At 36.1% G+C, this 11,971-nt stretch overlaps 3 protein-coding genes across 5 annotated transcripts; 1 reads left to right on the forward strand and 2 right to left on the reverse strand.

Moving 5' to 3' along the window:
- The first annotated feature begins 1,459 nt into the window (after positions 1-1,459).
- LOC123224152 (formin-like protein 3) lies at positions 1,460-7,192 on the forward strand. Of its 2 annotated transcripts, none has more exons than XM_044647710.1 (7): positions 1,460-2,003; positions 2,702-3,317; positions 3,411-3,897; positions 4,015-4,214; positions 4,675-4,910; positions 5,019-5,892; positions 6,811-7,192. In XM_044647710.1, the coding sequence occupies exons 1-6, from the start codon at positions 1,854-1,856 to the stop codon at positions 5,862-5,864; spliced, it is 2,535 nt and encodes an 844-aa protein (XP_044503645.1). In that variant the 5' UTR covers positions 1,460-1,853; the 3' UTR covers positions 5,865-5,892; positions 6,811-7,192. The 2 variants fall into 2 exon arrangements, with proteins under 2 accessions (XP_044503645.1, XP_044503646.1); XM_044647711.1 differs by having other exon boundaries at positions 5,211-5,892.
- LOC123224153 (pentatricopeptide repeat-containing protein At3g29230-like) lies at positions 7,086-10,248 on the reverse strand. 2 transcript variants are annotated; one of them, XM_044647713.1, is made up of 3 exons: positions 9,079-10,248; positions 7,498-8,608; positions 7,086-7,382 (listed from the first exon to the last, which is right to left on the reverse strand). In XM_044647713.1, exons 1-2 carry the CDS (start codon positions 9,715-9,717, stop codon positions 7,517-7,519), a joined length of 1,731 nt encoding a protein of 576 aa, XP_044503648.1. In that variant the 5' UTR covers positions 9,718-10,248; the 3' UTR covers positions 7,086-7,382; positions 7,498-7,516. The 2 variants fall into 2 exon arrangements, with proteins under 2 accessions (XP_044503648.1, XP_044503647.1); XM_044647712.1 differs by having other exon boundaries at positions 7,086-8,608.
- Positions 10,249-10,765: 517 nt separating this feature from the next.
- On the reverse strand, positions 10,766-11,641 carry LOC123224155. The gene is made up of 3 exons (XM_044647715.1): positions 11,424-11,641; positions 11,137-11,342; positions 10,766-11,031 (listed from the first exon to the last, which is right to left on the reverse strand). Exons 1-3 carry the CDS (start codon positions 11,520-11,522, stop codon positions 10,857-10,859), a joined length of 480 nt encoding a protein of 159 aa, XP_044503650.1. The 5' UTR covers positions 11,523-11,641; the 3' UTR covers positions 10,766-10,856.
- Positions 11,642-11,971: the final 330 nt, after the last annotated feature.

The following is an 11,971-nucleotide window of genomic DNA, read 5'->3' on the forward strand; positions in this document are numbered from 1 at the left end:
CTCTAAGCTAAGTTTGAAAAGATTGCATTTCCCCCCATAGGGTTTGTTTCCAAACTCTTTCACTTTCTCCGACGTCATCACCGGCCGTCTTCCCCTCCCGACGGTTTCTCTTCCACCGACAGCCCCCCTCAACTCCATCCCAACCCATCTGACGTAGAGAGATATCGTCTGGGAAAAAAATCGTCTTCGATCTCGTCTTCCTAAAGGACGACGAGTCGTCTCGTTTTCATTTGGGAAGATGATCGTCTTCCCAGACGACGACGACCGTCTTCCCAGACGACTACGACTGGGACTTCGTCTTCCACTGCTTCTCCGATGCCAATCGGGCATCCAAATGAGAGGAAAGAGATTGTCGGAAAGAGAGGATGTTTCGGGAGGGAGATGCCATTGACAATGAAGTCGTAGATGTCGCCGGAGATTTCAAAACGAAACCCTAGGGTGAAACTGTGATTTTTTAAAACTTAAGCTGGGGGAAAATTTTAGTTTTTAAAGTTTAGGGGGGCAAAAGTAGATTCTATTTTAGTTTATTTTTAATATTATAGAGAAAATAACGATTTTACCCTTACCACTATTAGAGTTTTGTTAAATTTAATCGGCCATAGGTAGGTGTTTGGTGTTTCCATAATTAAAGGATGAAAACTTGAGATTGCAGCATACCTTGGGTGGGAAATAGTCGTTTGGTCTAATATAAATACCAAATTACTAAAAATTTTAACAAGTTAAAAAATTTATGACTTAAACTTTTAAAATATATCAAAACACTAACTAATTTTAAGATAATATATTTTAATTAGTTTTTAAGGTATAATTATCATTTTTAAAATTATTGAGAGACGAATTAAAATTTATGCAATTATAATTGGAATCACATCAAGATGGTATAATTCTAATTGGAATCGCATTGGTCTAGTGCAATTGTACGGCCATTGATGGTGAATATCCATCGATAAGTGTTTTAAATTATCATAAGTGAAATGTATTTAATAAAAATTTAGATCAAAGTGTTATTTAATATTAGTAAAATTTTAAAAATAATAATAGATATATTTAACTTTATAATGTGTTTATCTTAAAAATTAATGAATTTTACTAGTCGTAGCTGATGGAAGGTTGAAAAATGTCTTTTTTTTGCCTCCAAGAGTGATAATTTGTTGTTTTAACATAGTTGGGGTGGAAAATAGTCATTCTCCCTCAATCTATATAAATTTCTCTCACAAAATTAATAGCCCTCTAAATAGTTAGAGTACAATAAATAATGGCTATTATTTGTGTCACATTGTGAAATTTAAAGCTTAATTATTTATAATATCCAAGCCAAAAAATAAATTCAATTAAAAAACAACCATATAATAGTGGGCCATATGAAAATGTTCTCCTAGCTATATGTGTTTAATATATTTATTATTAATTGTAAATTAGATGGATAAATAAAAATAGGGAAAAGAAACTGGGCCATCGTAGGTATCCCACATTGTTCTCCTCACGTTTTCGTAAGTCTCTATGACGCGTCATTTCTCTCCTGTCTTCTCCCGCAAAACAGGAAACGAATTTGAATGATCACAAATCCTTCAACATTGCGACTTAGTTTCATGTTTTGATTCCTGTTGCCTTCTAGGTTGCATTTCCAGCTTTCTTGTGTTCATAATCTCGTACGTACGTACATTGTTCAGCTTTGGTTATTAATTGATTCAAGTACGTACGTACGTACGTTTTTCCGTGTTTCTTTATTGGCATTGTGTCGAACAGTGGAAGAGCAAGCGAGCGATTGGGTTGTGTTTTGTATAAATATACAGATATATTTGTGAAGTTTTTTATGGTATCCGATGAAATGAGAAAAAATGTAAGGGAAAGATATGATGGAAATGAGAAATGGTTATGGCGTAGTTATTTTGGTTCTGATTTGCGCATTGGCCATAGAGTTTGTCGAATGTAGGAAGAGGATACCACAGACTTCTTTTGACAACGAAGGTGGATGGAAATCTCCTCAGATGAATGAACAAATGGTACGTGAAATTTGTCTTCATATATAACTTAATTGATATCTTGTTTATGGTTAATTATAAGTGAATATAGGAAAATTAATTATTATAAATACTTGGCGGGTGCAGACTGCAGAAGTTTTGGGATTTTTGTCATATTTTTTGAGTATTAATGTAAAATTTGTGGAACTGTTCTTTCACAGCTTCGACAGGAATTAACAAAGCAATCTTTAGGAAGACCTTATACTTAGCCAAACACTATTCGATAATTCAATTTGATTAAATTGCCTTTCTTTCTGTACTGATTAAGTGGCTCTATCAATATATAAGTTCAATGAGAAACTATACATGGTTTTAATCTATGTTTATAGGGTAATTTTTACTTCAATTGAAAACCCTCGCTTAAGACATTATCTAATGTAAGAGACAATAATACTTGGGTTATATATTAACTCACGACCTCTGTACAGGATAGGAGAGGTTTTTGATAAATGCAAGGTGGCTTCTAATGAATTTTAAGAAAAATATATAAGAAATTATAAAAGCATGAGATTCTAGAAACGGAGAATGACAATGAGGACTGAGAGAAGAACAACAGCAGTAGCAGTACTTGGGGGAGAATGGGAAAACTTATTAGAATAATTGTACGAGACACCTATAAATTAATTCAATTCTATGTTGCACACTAGATTATGAAATTTTGATGAACATTTCAATTACAGGCAGAGCAGATATGGATTTATTGCCGGAAAGAATTGATAAAGATATATGATTTTGGAAAATATATCCCACAGGAAGGAACCATGGACTTGAAATCAACAGTGTTGACAAAAGGAGATATTCATGACGACATAAATCTTATGCCTCCCCAAATGAAGCGAACACTTTCGGGTTGCATAAGAAGGGAAAGTCTTCGTTTTCATGTTTATGTCAAGGAGGGTAGCTTTGAGCATTGGTTCCTCAAGGATATTGAGTTGCTATGCAGTTTGCCAAGTGCTCCTAGAAGAAACCTGATTAGTGAGCGACCTCCACTGAGATCAAAAATACGAGCACCAATTTTTGCTTCAGACGCTGCACCCGAGACAATAAGTTCAGCTTCAGCGCTTGAAAGCTCTAGATTTCGAAGTCTGAGGTCAAGTGAACGTCAAACCGAAGAGGACCATGGTGATGGTAGCAGGCACATGGAAATCATTATTGCTTGTGCTACAACTGCAGTGATGACATTTGCTCTTGTTGCTCTGTTATTCTTCTTTTGTTTCACAAATCCCCAAAACAGAATTAGTCCTGAAGATGAACAGAAAGATGATAGGCCTCTTCTCAACTTAAGCTCATCTGCTGGTATGAATTAATCGGTTCTGTTTTCTCATTGACACATTATTTTCTTCATATTCCCAAGCAAGTCTTACAATCTTTTTTAACTTTAAACTTCAGGTTCCTCGCAGAAGTTTATGAATTTGGAAGGTCCTTGTGACGAACAACCTACTAATGATGGACAAAATAATTCTTTTATTGTAAGAACTTCGTCCATGAATGCTGATAATAATAAGTCATCGCCTTCTGAACCTTCATCAGCAGAAGCAGCTTCAGGACTTGATAAAAAACTACCTCCTGAAATACAAGCTCCTCCACCTCCTACACCACAACCTCCTCCTCCTCATTCAAAAGCGCCTCCACCATCTCCTCCACCTCATCCAAAAGCTCCTCTACCACCTCCAGTAGTACCTATTCCACCTCCAAAACCAATCCCAGGTAAAAAGCAACCTTCACCTCTTGGACCTCATCGCCAAGCACGGAGTGGGAGAGGTGAGCCTGATGATCAATCTGGAAAAACCAAGCTAAAACCATTATTTTGGGATAAGGTTCTTGCCAGCCCTGATCACGCAATCGTCTGGAATGAGATCAGAGCTGGTTCATTCCAGTAAGACTATTAGTCTACCCTGAAATGTTCTTTCCTACTTTTTTTTTTTTTTTTCTCATGGAAACAATATGACAAATCTTTCCTTTAAATTCCAAATTATGCGATGTTCTATCACAGGTTCAATGAGGAGATGATAGAGTCTTTATTTGGTTATACCGGGGATAAAAACAAAAATGACGGCAGAAAACGTTCCATGTCTTCCGATTCTACAGACCAGATTATTCAGATTATTGACAGAAGGAAAGCACAAAATTTATCCATCATCCTGCGAGCTCTGAATTTGACAACAGAAGAGGTTGTTGATGCCCTACGAGAAGGTCTTTCTATCTCCTTGAAGAATTTTCAAAAAGATAGCACACATCATATAATTGGAGTTCATTGTTTTAAACGTTTATAAAGGAAGAGCTCTAATTTGACCTCGATATTTTGCATCTGGGTATTATAAATTGCCATTCTTCAATAGGAAACATGTGGCATCGGCTCACAATTCTAAATCATTGGTCAGCTCCCCCTCAAACTAAAAATTTAATGCCTTGGGGAGAGAGTAAATATATATTTTTAATTGATTAGAAACTAGGCGTGTTTTGTTTTCTTCCATAATTGTTAGAATTAGTTATATTCTAGTTTCTGACTTGAAAATTAAAGTAAATTTTTGTACTGATGGATGAGTTCAAGTTATTCTGTTGCCTTGTATCTGTATGATTAAAGTTGTTGCAGATTGTACTAAATTGTTAGCATCGAAGTCATCAGTAGGTGATGTTTTGAAACTTGAATCAGGTACTGAGCTTCCGGTGGAACTTCTGCAATCCTTGTTGAAGATGGCACCGACAGCAGATGAGGAACTAAAGCTTAGATTATTTTCAGGTGATGTTTCACAACTTGGGATCGCAGAGAGGTTCCTCAAAGTCTTGATCAATATCCCATTCGCCTTTAAGCGAGTAGAGTCATTGATATTCATGAGTTCCTACAAGGAAGATTTCTCTTGGATGAAAGAGTCCTTTAGAACTCTCGAGGTAAGTTTTCGTATATAGATGGAAAGTTTCATTAATATTTATTTTCAATTTAAATAAACAGTGGCAATAAGTACTTGCTATCCAGTAAAGTCCCGTTTAAAATGGTAGGTAGCTTGCAACAAACTCAAAAATAGTAGGCTATTCCTGAAACTGTTAGAAGCAGTGCTCAAAACTGGTAATCGGATGAATGATGGTACCTACCGTGGCGGTGCACTGGCTTTTAAGCTTGACACACTCTTGAAACTGTCGGATGTAAAAGGAACTGATGGAAAGACCACACTCCTACATTTCGTTGTTCAGGAGATCATTCGTTCTGAAGGCATAAGAGCTGTGCGTACACAGAAAGCAAGCCAAAGCATGTCCACTGTGAAGTCAGAAGATTTTAATGAGGAACCCAACCTTGACTCAGCTGATTATTGCAGCCTTGGCCTTCAGGTGGTTTCAGGTTTAAGCACTGAACTTGAAGACGTCAAAAAAGCAGCAGCAATAGATGGTGATAGCCTAACATCTGGAGTGTCAAAACTAAGTAATTCATTGAGGAAAGCTAGAGAATTCCTTGACTCTGAGATGAAAAGTGTTGAAGAAGAGAGTGAGTTCCTTCCAAGACTGACTAAATTTGTAGAGAGTGCAGATGCTGATATTGTATGGTTACGTGAAGAAGTAAAAAAGATAATGTCTCTCATCATGAACACAGCAGATTATTTTCATGGTAATTCAGGAAAGGAAGAGGGGTTACGTTTGTTTGCAATTGTACGTGACTTCTTAATAATGTTAGATAAGGCATGTAAAGAGGTTAAAGACACAACCAAGCCTGTAAAGACATCCAAGAAAGAGACTCCAACATCACTACCTAGCTCAGAAAATCAGCAGCCATTTTCAGATATGCATCAGAAACTATTTCCAGCAATTGCAGATCAACGAATGGAATTTTCCAGTTCAGATGATGAAAGCTAGCCCATCTATTTGCTGTCATTCTGTAAAGGTAGGCAAATCTTTTTTTCTCGTGAGTAATTATCTTTCTGTAGCAAAAGGAAAATATCTTTCTAACATATGGATAGCACTTTATTCCTCAACACCTCCCTACCTCCACTCTAATCCATAAGAAATTGGAATAACACTTTCATCTTGATTTTGACACTCTTGAAGTAGGAGGCTTGTAGGTAAAAAACTGACATAAGATGATCTTGGCATGCAATAGATTCTTTTCATGTGTTTATGTTGAAACCTTCTGCAGGTGTTGGGATTTGTGTTTTCACTTAATCTTGAATTTTTTCAGTAGTTGAAGAAGTTATTGGAAAATTTTTCCACTCTCCAAATGTGCTGCACTCTCCAGTGAAATTTAACTGATCAGTAATGATATGTCAAGTGCATATTACTTTTACAAAATCCCAGAAGATTCTCTACTTTAATTTTAACAAGCTACTCCAATCCAATTTCCTTGTTGCTGAACCTCAAGGCTCGAGCTGAGCTTGAGAAAACTTCTTAGACTTCCCTTTTCTTGATCACTGGAGCAGCTAGCAGTGTGTTCCTTATAATTTTTCCATTTCATTATGGTAGGATTTAACTGCAGTTTGATAATGTAGAGTAAATGAAGTTGTCTTGATTTCAACTATATTGGGAAACTGAAATTTTCCTTGACTGGATACAAGAACCTCATTGCACAGGATCAGACAAGCTTAGTATGAAACCAAGAATAAGCTCCTAGTAAACTTGCAGTTATATCCTGTTTGAAATTCTTTATTTTGGTTTGCACTTAAATTGAACTGCAACATCTATAGTGGAAGTAAATATAAGCTGATGCATACATGTGTTTTTTGGCAATTTGTCCCTTTTGAACTTTTTACTTGTGAGCTGCTGGGATTAATTTTCCTGAAGCTTATGTCTGTAATACTCTTAAAAGGTCTGAAGTTTACAAGCTCATGTCATAATATGATTATGGTGACCCTGTTGTGCGATTGAAGATCATACCAAGGAAGAGATCTGATACATTATCGAAGAAGATCGAGGTCAGCTATTGTCTGTGCACTCACAAAAATTCTGGGCTTTGTGTTTGACAAAATCTAACTCTGATATTCTTGTGATGACTGCAATGCATGATCACAAGCTTGTGCTATATGTAGATAATTGGAGGTTTTAAGTCTTTAAATTTATTGAGAAGAATTTTCGTTTCGCAGGTTAGCAATGTAGCCTTTATTTCTTGTCTGTAAACACAATAATTGTAACTACTGATGTACAGAAAGACTAGTGTTTTGCAGTTTCTTTCCTTCTCACAAGTTCCAAAATGCTTATGATTCATAAGAATCCTAATGCTGCATTACTTTTCAACATGATTCATAAGAATCCCAATGCTTCATTACTTTTCAACGTGATCCATAAGAATCCTAATGCTTTTAACTTCAAAGGCAAGTTAATGAGTTCCCGATGAGAGTTTTCTATTACCGCATTCTCCTCAGCCTCAACCTCAAGAAAGTACTTTAAAATTGAATAAAATGATTATCAGTATAAAAATTTATACTGTAACAAAATGGCAAAGATATGGTGTCAGCATAAAAATTTCTTATTGAACTTTTCACAGTTGAGCATGTACCTGAGTCTCAACATACTCTTCACATGGCCATTTTTAGAAAGCTCCAGATAACTAATTCTAGTTCTTCACTCCAGATATGATGGATTTCTCCACTGACAAACTCAGTGATACTGCCGTCTACCTCAATTATACTACTTCCAATTTCCTTCTTCATCTTTCTGTTCTTCACCAGTTCCCGTAACCGAAGAACATCATTCCACATTCCTACATCTGCATAGATATTTGAAAGAAGTACATATACCCCAGAATCATCTGCTTTTAGCTCCACAAGCCTTTTGACTACAACTTCTGCCAGAGCTACATTTTGATGAGTTCGACATGCCATGAGAAGAGTCCCCCAAAGAGCTGAATTAGGTTTCATGGGCATAGAATCTATAATATTTAGGGCTTGCTCTAACTGTCCTGCTCGGCTGAGAAGATCTACCAAACAGCTGAAATGTTCAAGCTTAGGTTCAATTTTGTAGTCTTCCTTCATAGTGTGAAAAATGCGGAATCCTTTAGTTATGAGACCGGCATGGCTACAAGCTGTTAGAACACCTAGAAAGATGAGATCATCCTTTGGAATCCCCTCCCTTTCCATTTGAGCAAAACATTCTAGAGCCTCCTCTCCAAAACCATTCATACCAAGTCCAACAATCATCACATTATAGGAAATGACATTCCTTTTTGACATGCAATAGAACAAACTGCGAGCCTCATCAAGACTCCCACATTTCATATACATGTCTACTAATGCAGTTTCAACAACTATGTCCATTGTGATTCCAGTTCTCTTTATGTACAAATGTATCCATCTGCCCTGATCAAGGGCACCCAGCTGAGCACAAGCTGATATTGCACCCATGACAGATACCGAATCAGGTCTCACACCTTGGCAAAGCATCTGCCTAAATAGACCCAATGCTTCATTCGGATTTCCATGCTGAGCATAGCCATCTATCATGATGCTCCATGAAATTACATTTTTCATTGGCATAGAATCAAATAATTGACGAGCAGCCACCAATTCACCAACCTTTGCATATACATCAATCATAGAGTTCCAAGAAACCAAATCTTTTGTGGCCATGCGGTCAAAAAGAGCCCGTGCAGAAACAATGTCAGCAGTTCTCTGAAAAAAAAAACAAAAAAGGCAGAGCAAACCTATTAAACTCAAAATTCCATAAAAAGCAACCAAAAAGAAGAAAAAATATTAGCAAATCAAGGCAGTTACCAGTGTTGGTTGGGAAGCATATTCAAGACGCAGTTTTGCAATAGTACATTGGTCTCCTTGGCCTTATTTCTTATTAAATTTATTCACTGTTATGATTTTCTAATTTTAAATTAAAAACATAGAAAAAGCAAAACAATTATCAAAAATCTAGGGCACCCTTCAAGTTTCTCTGAATTATTTATTCAAGTCTAAATAAAGCCAAAATGCAGCTAATTCAGCCGGATAGATCCCTTGGTTGTAAAAGATCTAGTGAGCGAATCCTGGCCCCTAACAATGGATGGGCGAGGCTTCATTTTATTGGCATGATAAAATAAATGGATTCTAAAAATGAAAACTAAAAGTTAGCTACTTTATCACAAATGGCAGACCTTCCCATACCCATCAATCACAATAGACCATGAAATCACATCCTTCTCCGGCATTTCGTCGAACATCTTCTGCGCTGCCCCCATTTCTCCACTTTGCACATATCCACCCAAGATCAAATTCCAAGATATCAAATCTTTAGCCGTAGACTCATCAAACACCATTCTAGCACAAACTATTTCTTTACATTTACAGTACATTCCAATCAAACCATTCACCGCAAAAACATCACACGAAAACCCTCTCTTCACTACCTCTACATGTATTTCTCTCCCCTCCACCAATCCCATTAGCACCCCACAAGTCTTTAGCATAAATGGGTATGTGTAGTTATCAACCAAAACCCCTCTTCTTTTCATATTAACATAAATATCAAAAGCCTTTCGTGGGTTTGAGGTTTGAGTATAGGCTTTGATCATAGTGTTATGCATGAAAGTATTGGGTTGTTGAATCTGAGTAAACAACAGCTCAGCATGGTCCATGTTGAGTGTGTTAGGTGAAGTTAGAGAGAGCAGTAACTGGCTTGAGATAAAGGGGTCGATTAAGAGGTTTCTAATAATGAGTTGGGAGTGGATTTGGAGAATTTGTGAGGGTGTTCTGGAAATTTGAAGGAGAAAGAAAAGTGGGTTGAGCTTGGACATAGAGGGAGTTGTCAAATTTATGGCGTGGTGTTTTGTTTTAGAACAGAGGACAGGTCTCGAAGGGTTTAAGAAGGATTTTTTTGCATGGCATGCCAAATTCCGCCTTGGTTATTTAGTGCAAAATTTCCAATTGCAGGATGTCAAGTTCAACGGAAGAATAATAACAATTATTGATATCTTCAGGCGGAGTTGCATCTCGGCCGGTTTGATTCCAGATGGCTGCCAGGCTCGGTCATGATATGTAAACTATGGTTCTTGATATCGAAAAACAGAAAGCCATTATAATCTCAACCTAATCAATCTTTAAGTCTCTGCTCCCTAAATTCATATCTTAAAATTAGTTTTAACATTGAGAGCATGTAAAGTTTTAGTCTTTTTATTTTTAAAGTAAGATATATAGCACCAAAACAAATCTTAACTCTCTGAGTACAAAATTGGGGACAAGATAGTGAAACTGAACAAGAACTAAAATTGCACATTGCACTATTGGGTCGAGGGGACATAAAGTTAAGTTTTCAATACGACGCATTTTTGTTTTGAATTTTAAGTACCAAACGTAGCTTGTTGATGGGAGTGGAATTACTGGAATGATCAGCAATTCATATTCAAACAAATATCTTTTGTTTCTCTCTTTCACTTCCTCGATTTCTCTCTTTCACTTATCTGTCTAACAAGTTTAGATCTGGTGATTTTTTGTGACGGTTTGTTACATGTGCAATGCAACCAAGCTGGCATGATATTCTTGTATAAATACCTTGTACACCAGAACAGGGGATAATTAATGAAAAAAGTGGAGGAATTATTCAGTGAAATCTTGTTTTTCTGCTCTGGTTTTCTTGATCTGTTCTTGTTTTCGCTGAATTATGAATAAACTTTCAATTATCATATATCAAGTAGACCCCTGATGAATTTTGCTCCCTTTCTTGCATAATCTCCACGTATAAACAAACAAGGAAAGGTTGTTGGAGACAAGAAGCCGCCCCCTTAGAGTTAGTGGCAGTAATAACAATTTCCCAATGCCTGGAAGCCCCCTCTGAATAAAGGGATATTTAGGTGATAATAAGTTGTTAATTTTATATGATTTTAATGAAATAATTAACAAATACACACCCATCAAAATTTGATGACCAGCTTCAATCCTAAGCAGCAGCAGTAGAAGAAACATAATATGCAACACAGAATAACCCATGAACAAAACACAGAATCCCTCCTATTGATAAAAAATGATGGTGAATGAACCCACACGAAGCTTTTGATTTGTTGTTTGACATTGTTCCTATCACCAGCATTGACAATCCAACCGCTAATACGACCCTGATAAATATTAATCACAAAACATTACATAAAAAAGAACACATATTCATAGTAATTTTTATATAAATCAAACAACTCCGTGTTTAATTTTATATATAGGCATACCAAGAGAAGAGAAGGCATGCAAAGGAGAGTTGCCTGTTAGGGGAAGCCTTTGAAAACTCATCTTGAGAACAAATGCACATGCACCCACCAAGTAAATTAGAGATTACGTGAGCTAAAACAAGAAGTACTCCTGCAATTAACCCTAGCATGAAAGCATCATGGCTTGGGTCTCTACACTCAAATATCCAAAGCCGCATATGTTTAACCTGTAGAAAACAAATGCATACGTATAAACATATAACGTTTTCTTTAAGGAACATTTATTGAATACCGTATATATAGCATACCTTATTTTGAGCAACTTCAGCTTGGATGCCGAGAATTCCAGCTGCCACATCCATGGCAACGATTAACAGACAGATGAAGACTCCTCCTACTTTAACCATTTTTGAGAAAATTAATGGGAAATTAACAGAAAGATGAAGAAATTATTAAGGAAATGATGGGGTGTGTGAATGGGAATGAAAAGGGACATTAGGAAAGGTAAGTATAAGTAGTAGGTAAAGGTTTCTTTAGTGTAATGCAGTGGAAACTTTAATTTGCTTTAGATGGTCACCTTTTTCTTCTTTCAGTCTTTGATTCCATAGCAAGGAAACTTTAATTTTCAGGGTATTTTTATGTCAAAAACATATTTTCAATGGGAATTCAATATAAAATTCAATCAATCAATCAAACTCAATGGAAAACAAGTGGACCCATAAATCTACAGTATCTTAAATCAAAAGACAAATAATCAAACTCAAATTCCATGGTCCATGTTATAAAAATTAAGTTTATTTATAATAAATATTAATAATAATTTTAAACTAATAATAAAATAATATTCAATTATATT

Source organism: Mangifera indica, chromosome 8 (genome assembly GCF_011075055.1).
Source record: "Mangifera indica cultivar Alphonso chromosome 8, CATAS_Mindica_2.1, whole genome shotgun sequence".
NCBI classification, from domain to species: Eukaryota; Viridiplantae; Streptophyta; class Magnoliopsida; order Sapindales; family Anacardiaceae; genus Mangifera; species Mangifera indica.

Excerpts from the sequence above, each read along its gene's own strand:
- LOC123224152 (XM_044647710.1), top strand. The coding sequence starts at position 1,854 with ATGATGGAAATGAGAAATGGTTATGGCGTAGTTATTTTGGTTCTGATT. Across the intron at positions 2,004-2,701 it reads CTCAGATGAATGAACAAATG|GCAGAGCAGATATGGATTTA; the intron begins GTACGTGAAATT and ends TTTCAATTACAG. Across the intron at positions 3,898-4,014 it reads ATCAGAGCTGGTTCATTCCA|GTTCAATGAGGAGATGATAG; the intron begins GTAAGACTATTA and ends GTTCTATCACAG.
- LOC123224153 (XM_044647713.1), bottom strand. The coding sequence starts at position 9,717 with ATGTCCAAGCTCAACCCACTTTTCTTTCTCCTTCAAATTTCCAGAACA. Across the intron at positions 8,609-9,078 it reads TGATTGATGGGTATGGGAAG|AGAACTGCTGACATTGTTTC; the intron begins GTCTGCCATTTG and ends TTTTTTTTTCAG.
- LOC123224155 (XM_044647715.1), bottom strand. The coding sequence starts at position 11,522 with ATGGTTAAAGTAGGAGGAGTCTTCATCTGTCTGTTAATCGTTGCCATG. Across the intron at positions 11,343-11,423 it reads CTGAAGTTGCTCAAAATAAG|GTTAAACATATGCGGCTTTG; the intron begins GTATGCTATATA and ends TGTTTTCTACAG. Across the intron at positions 11,032-11,136 it reads GCATGCCTTCTCTTCTCTTG|GGTCGTATTAGCGGTTGGAT; the intron begins GTATGCCTATAT and ends AATATTTATCAG.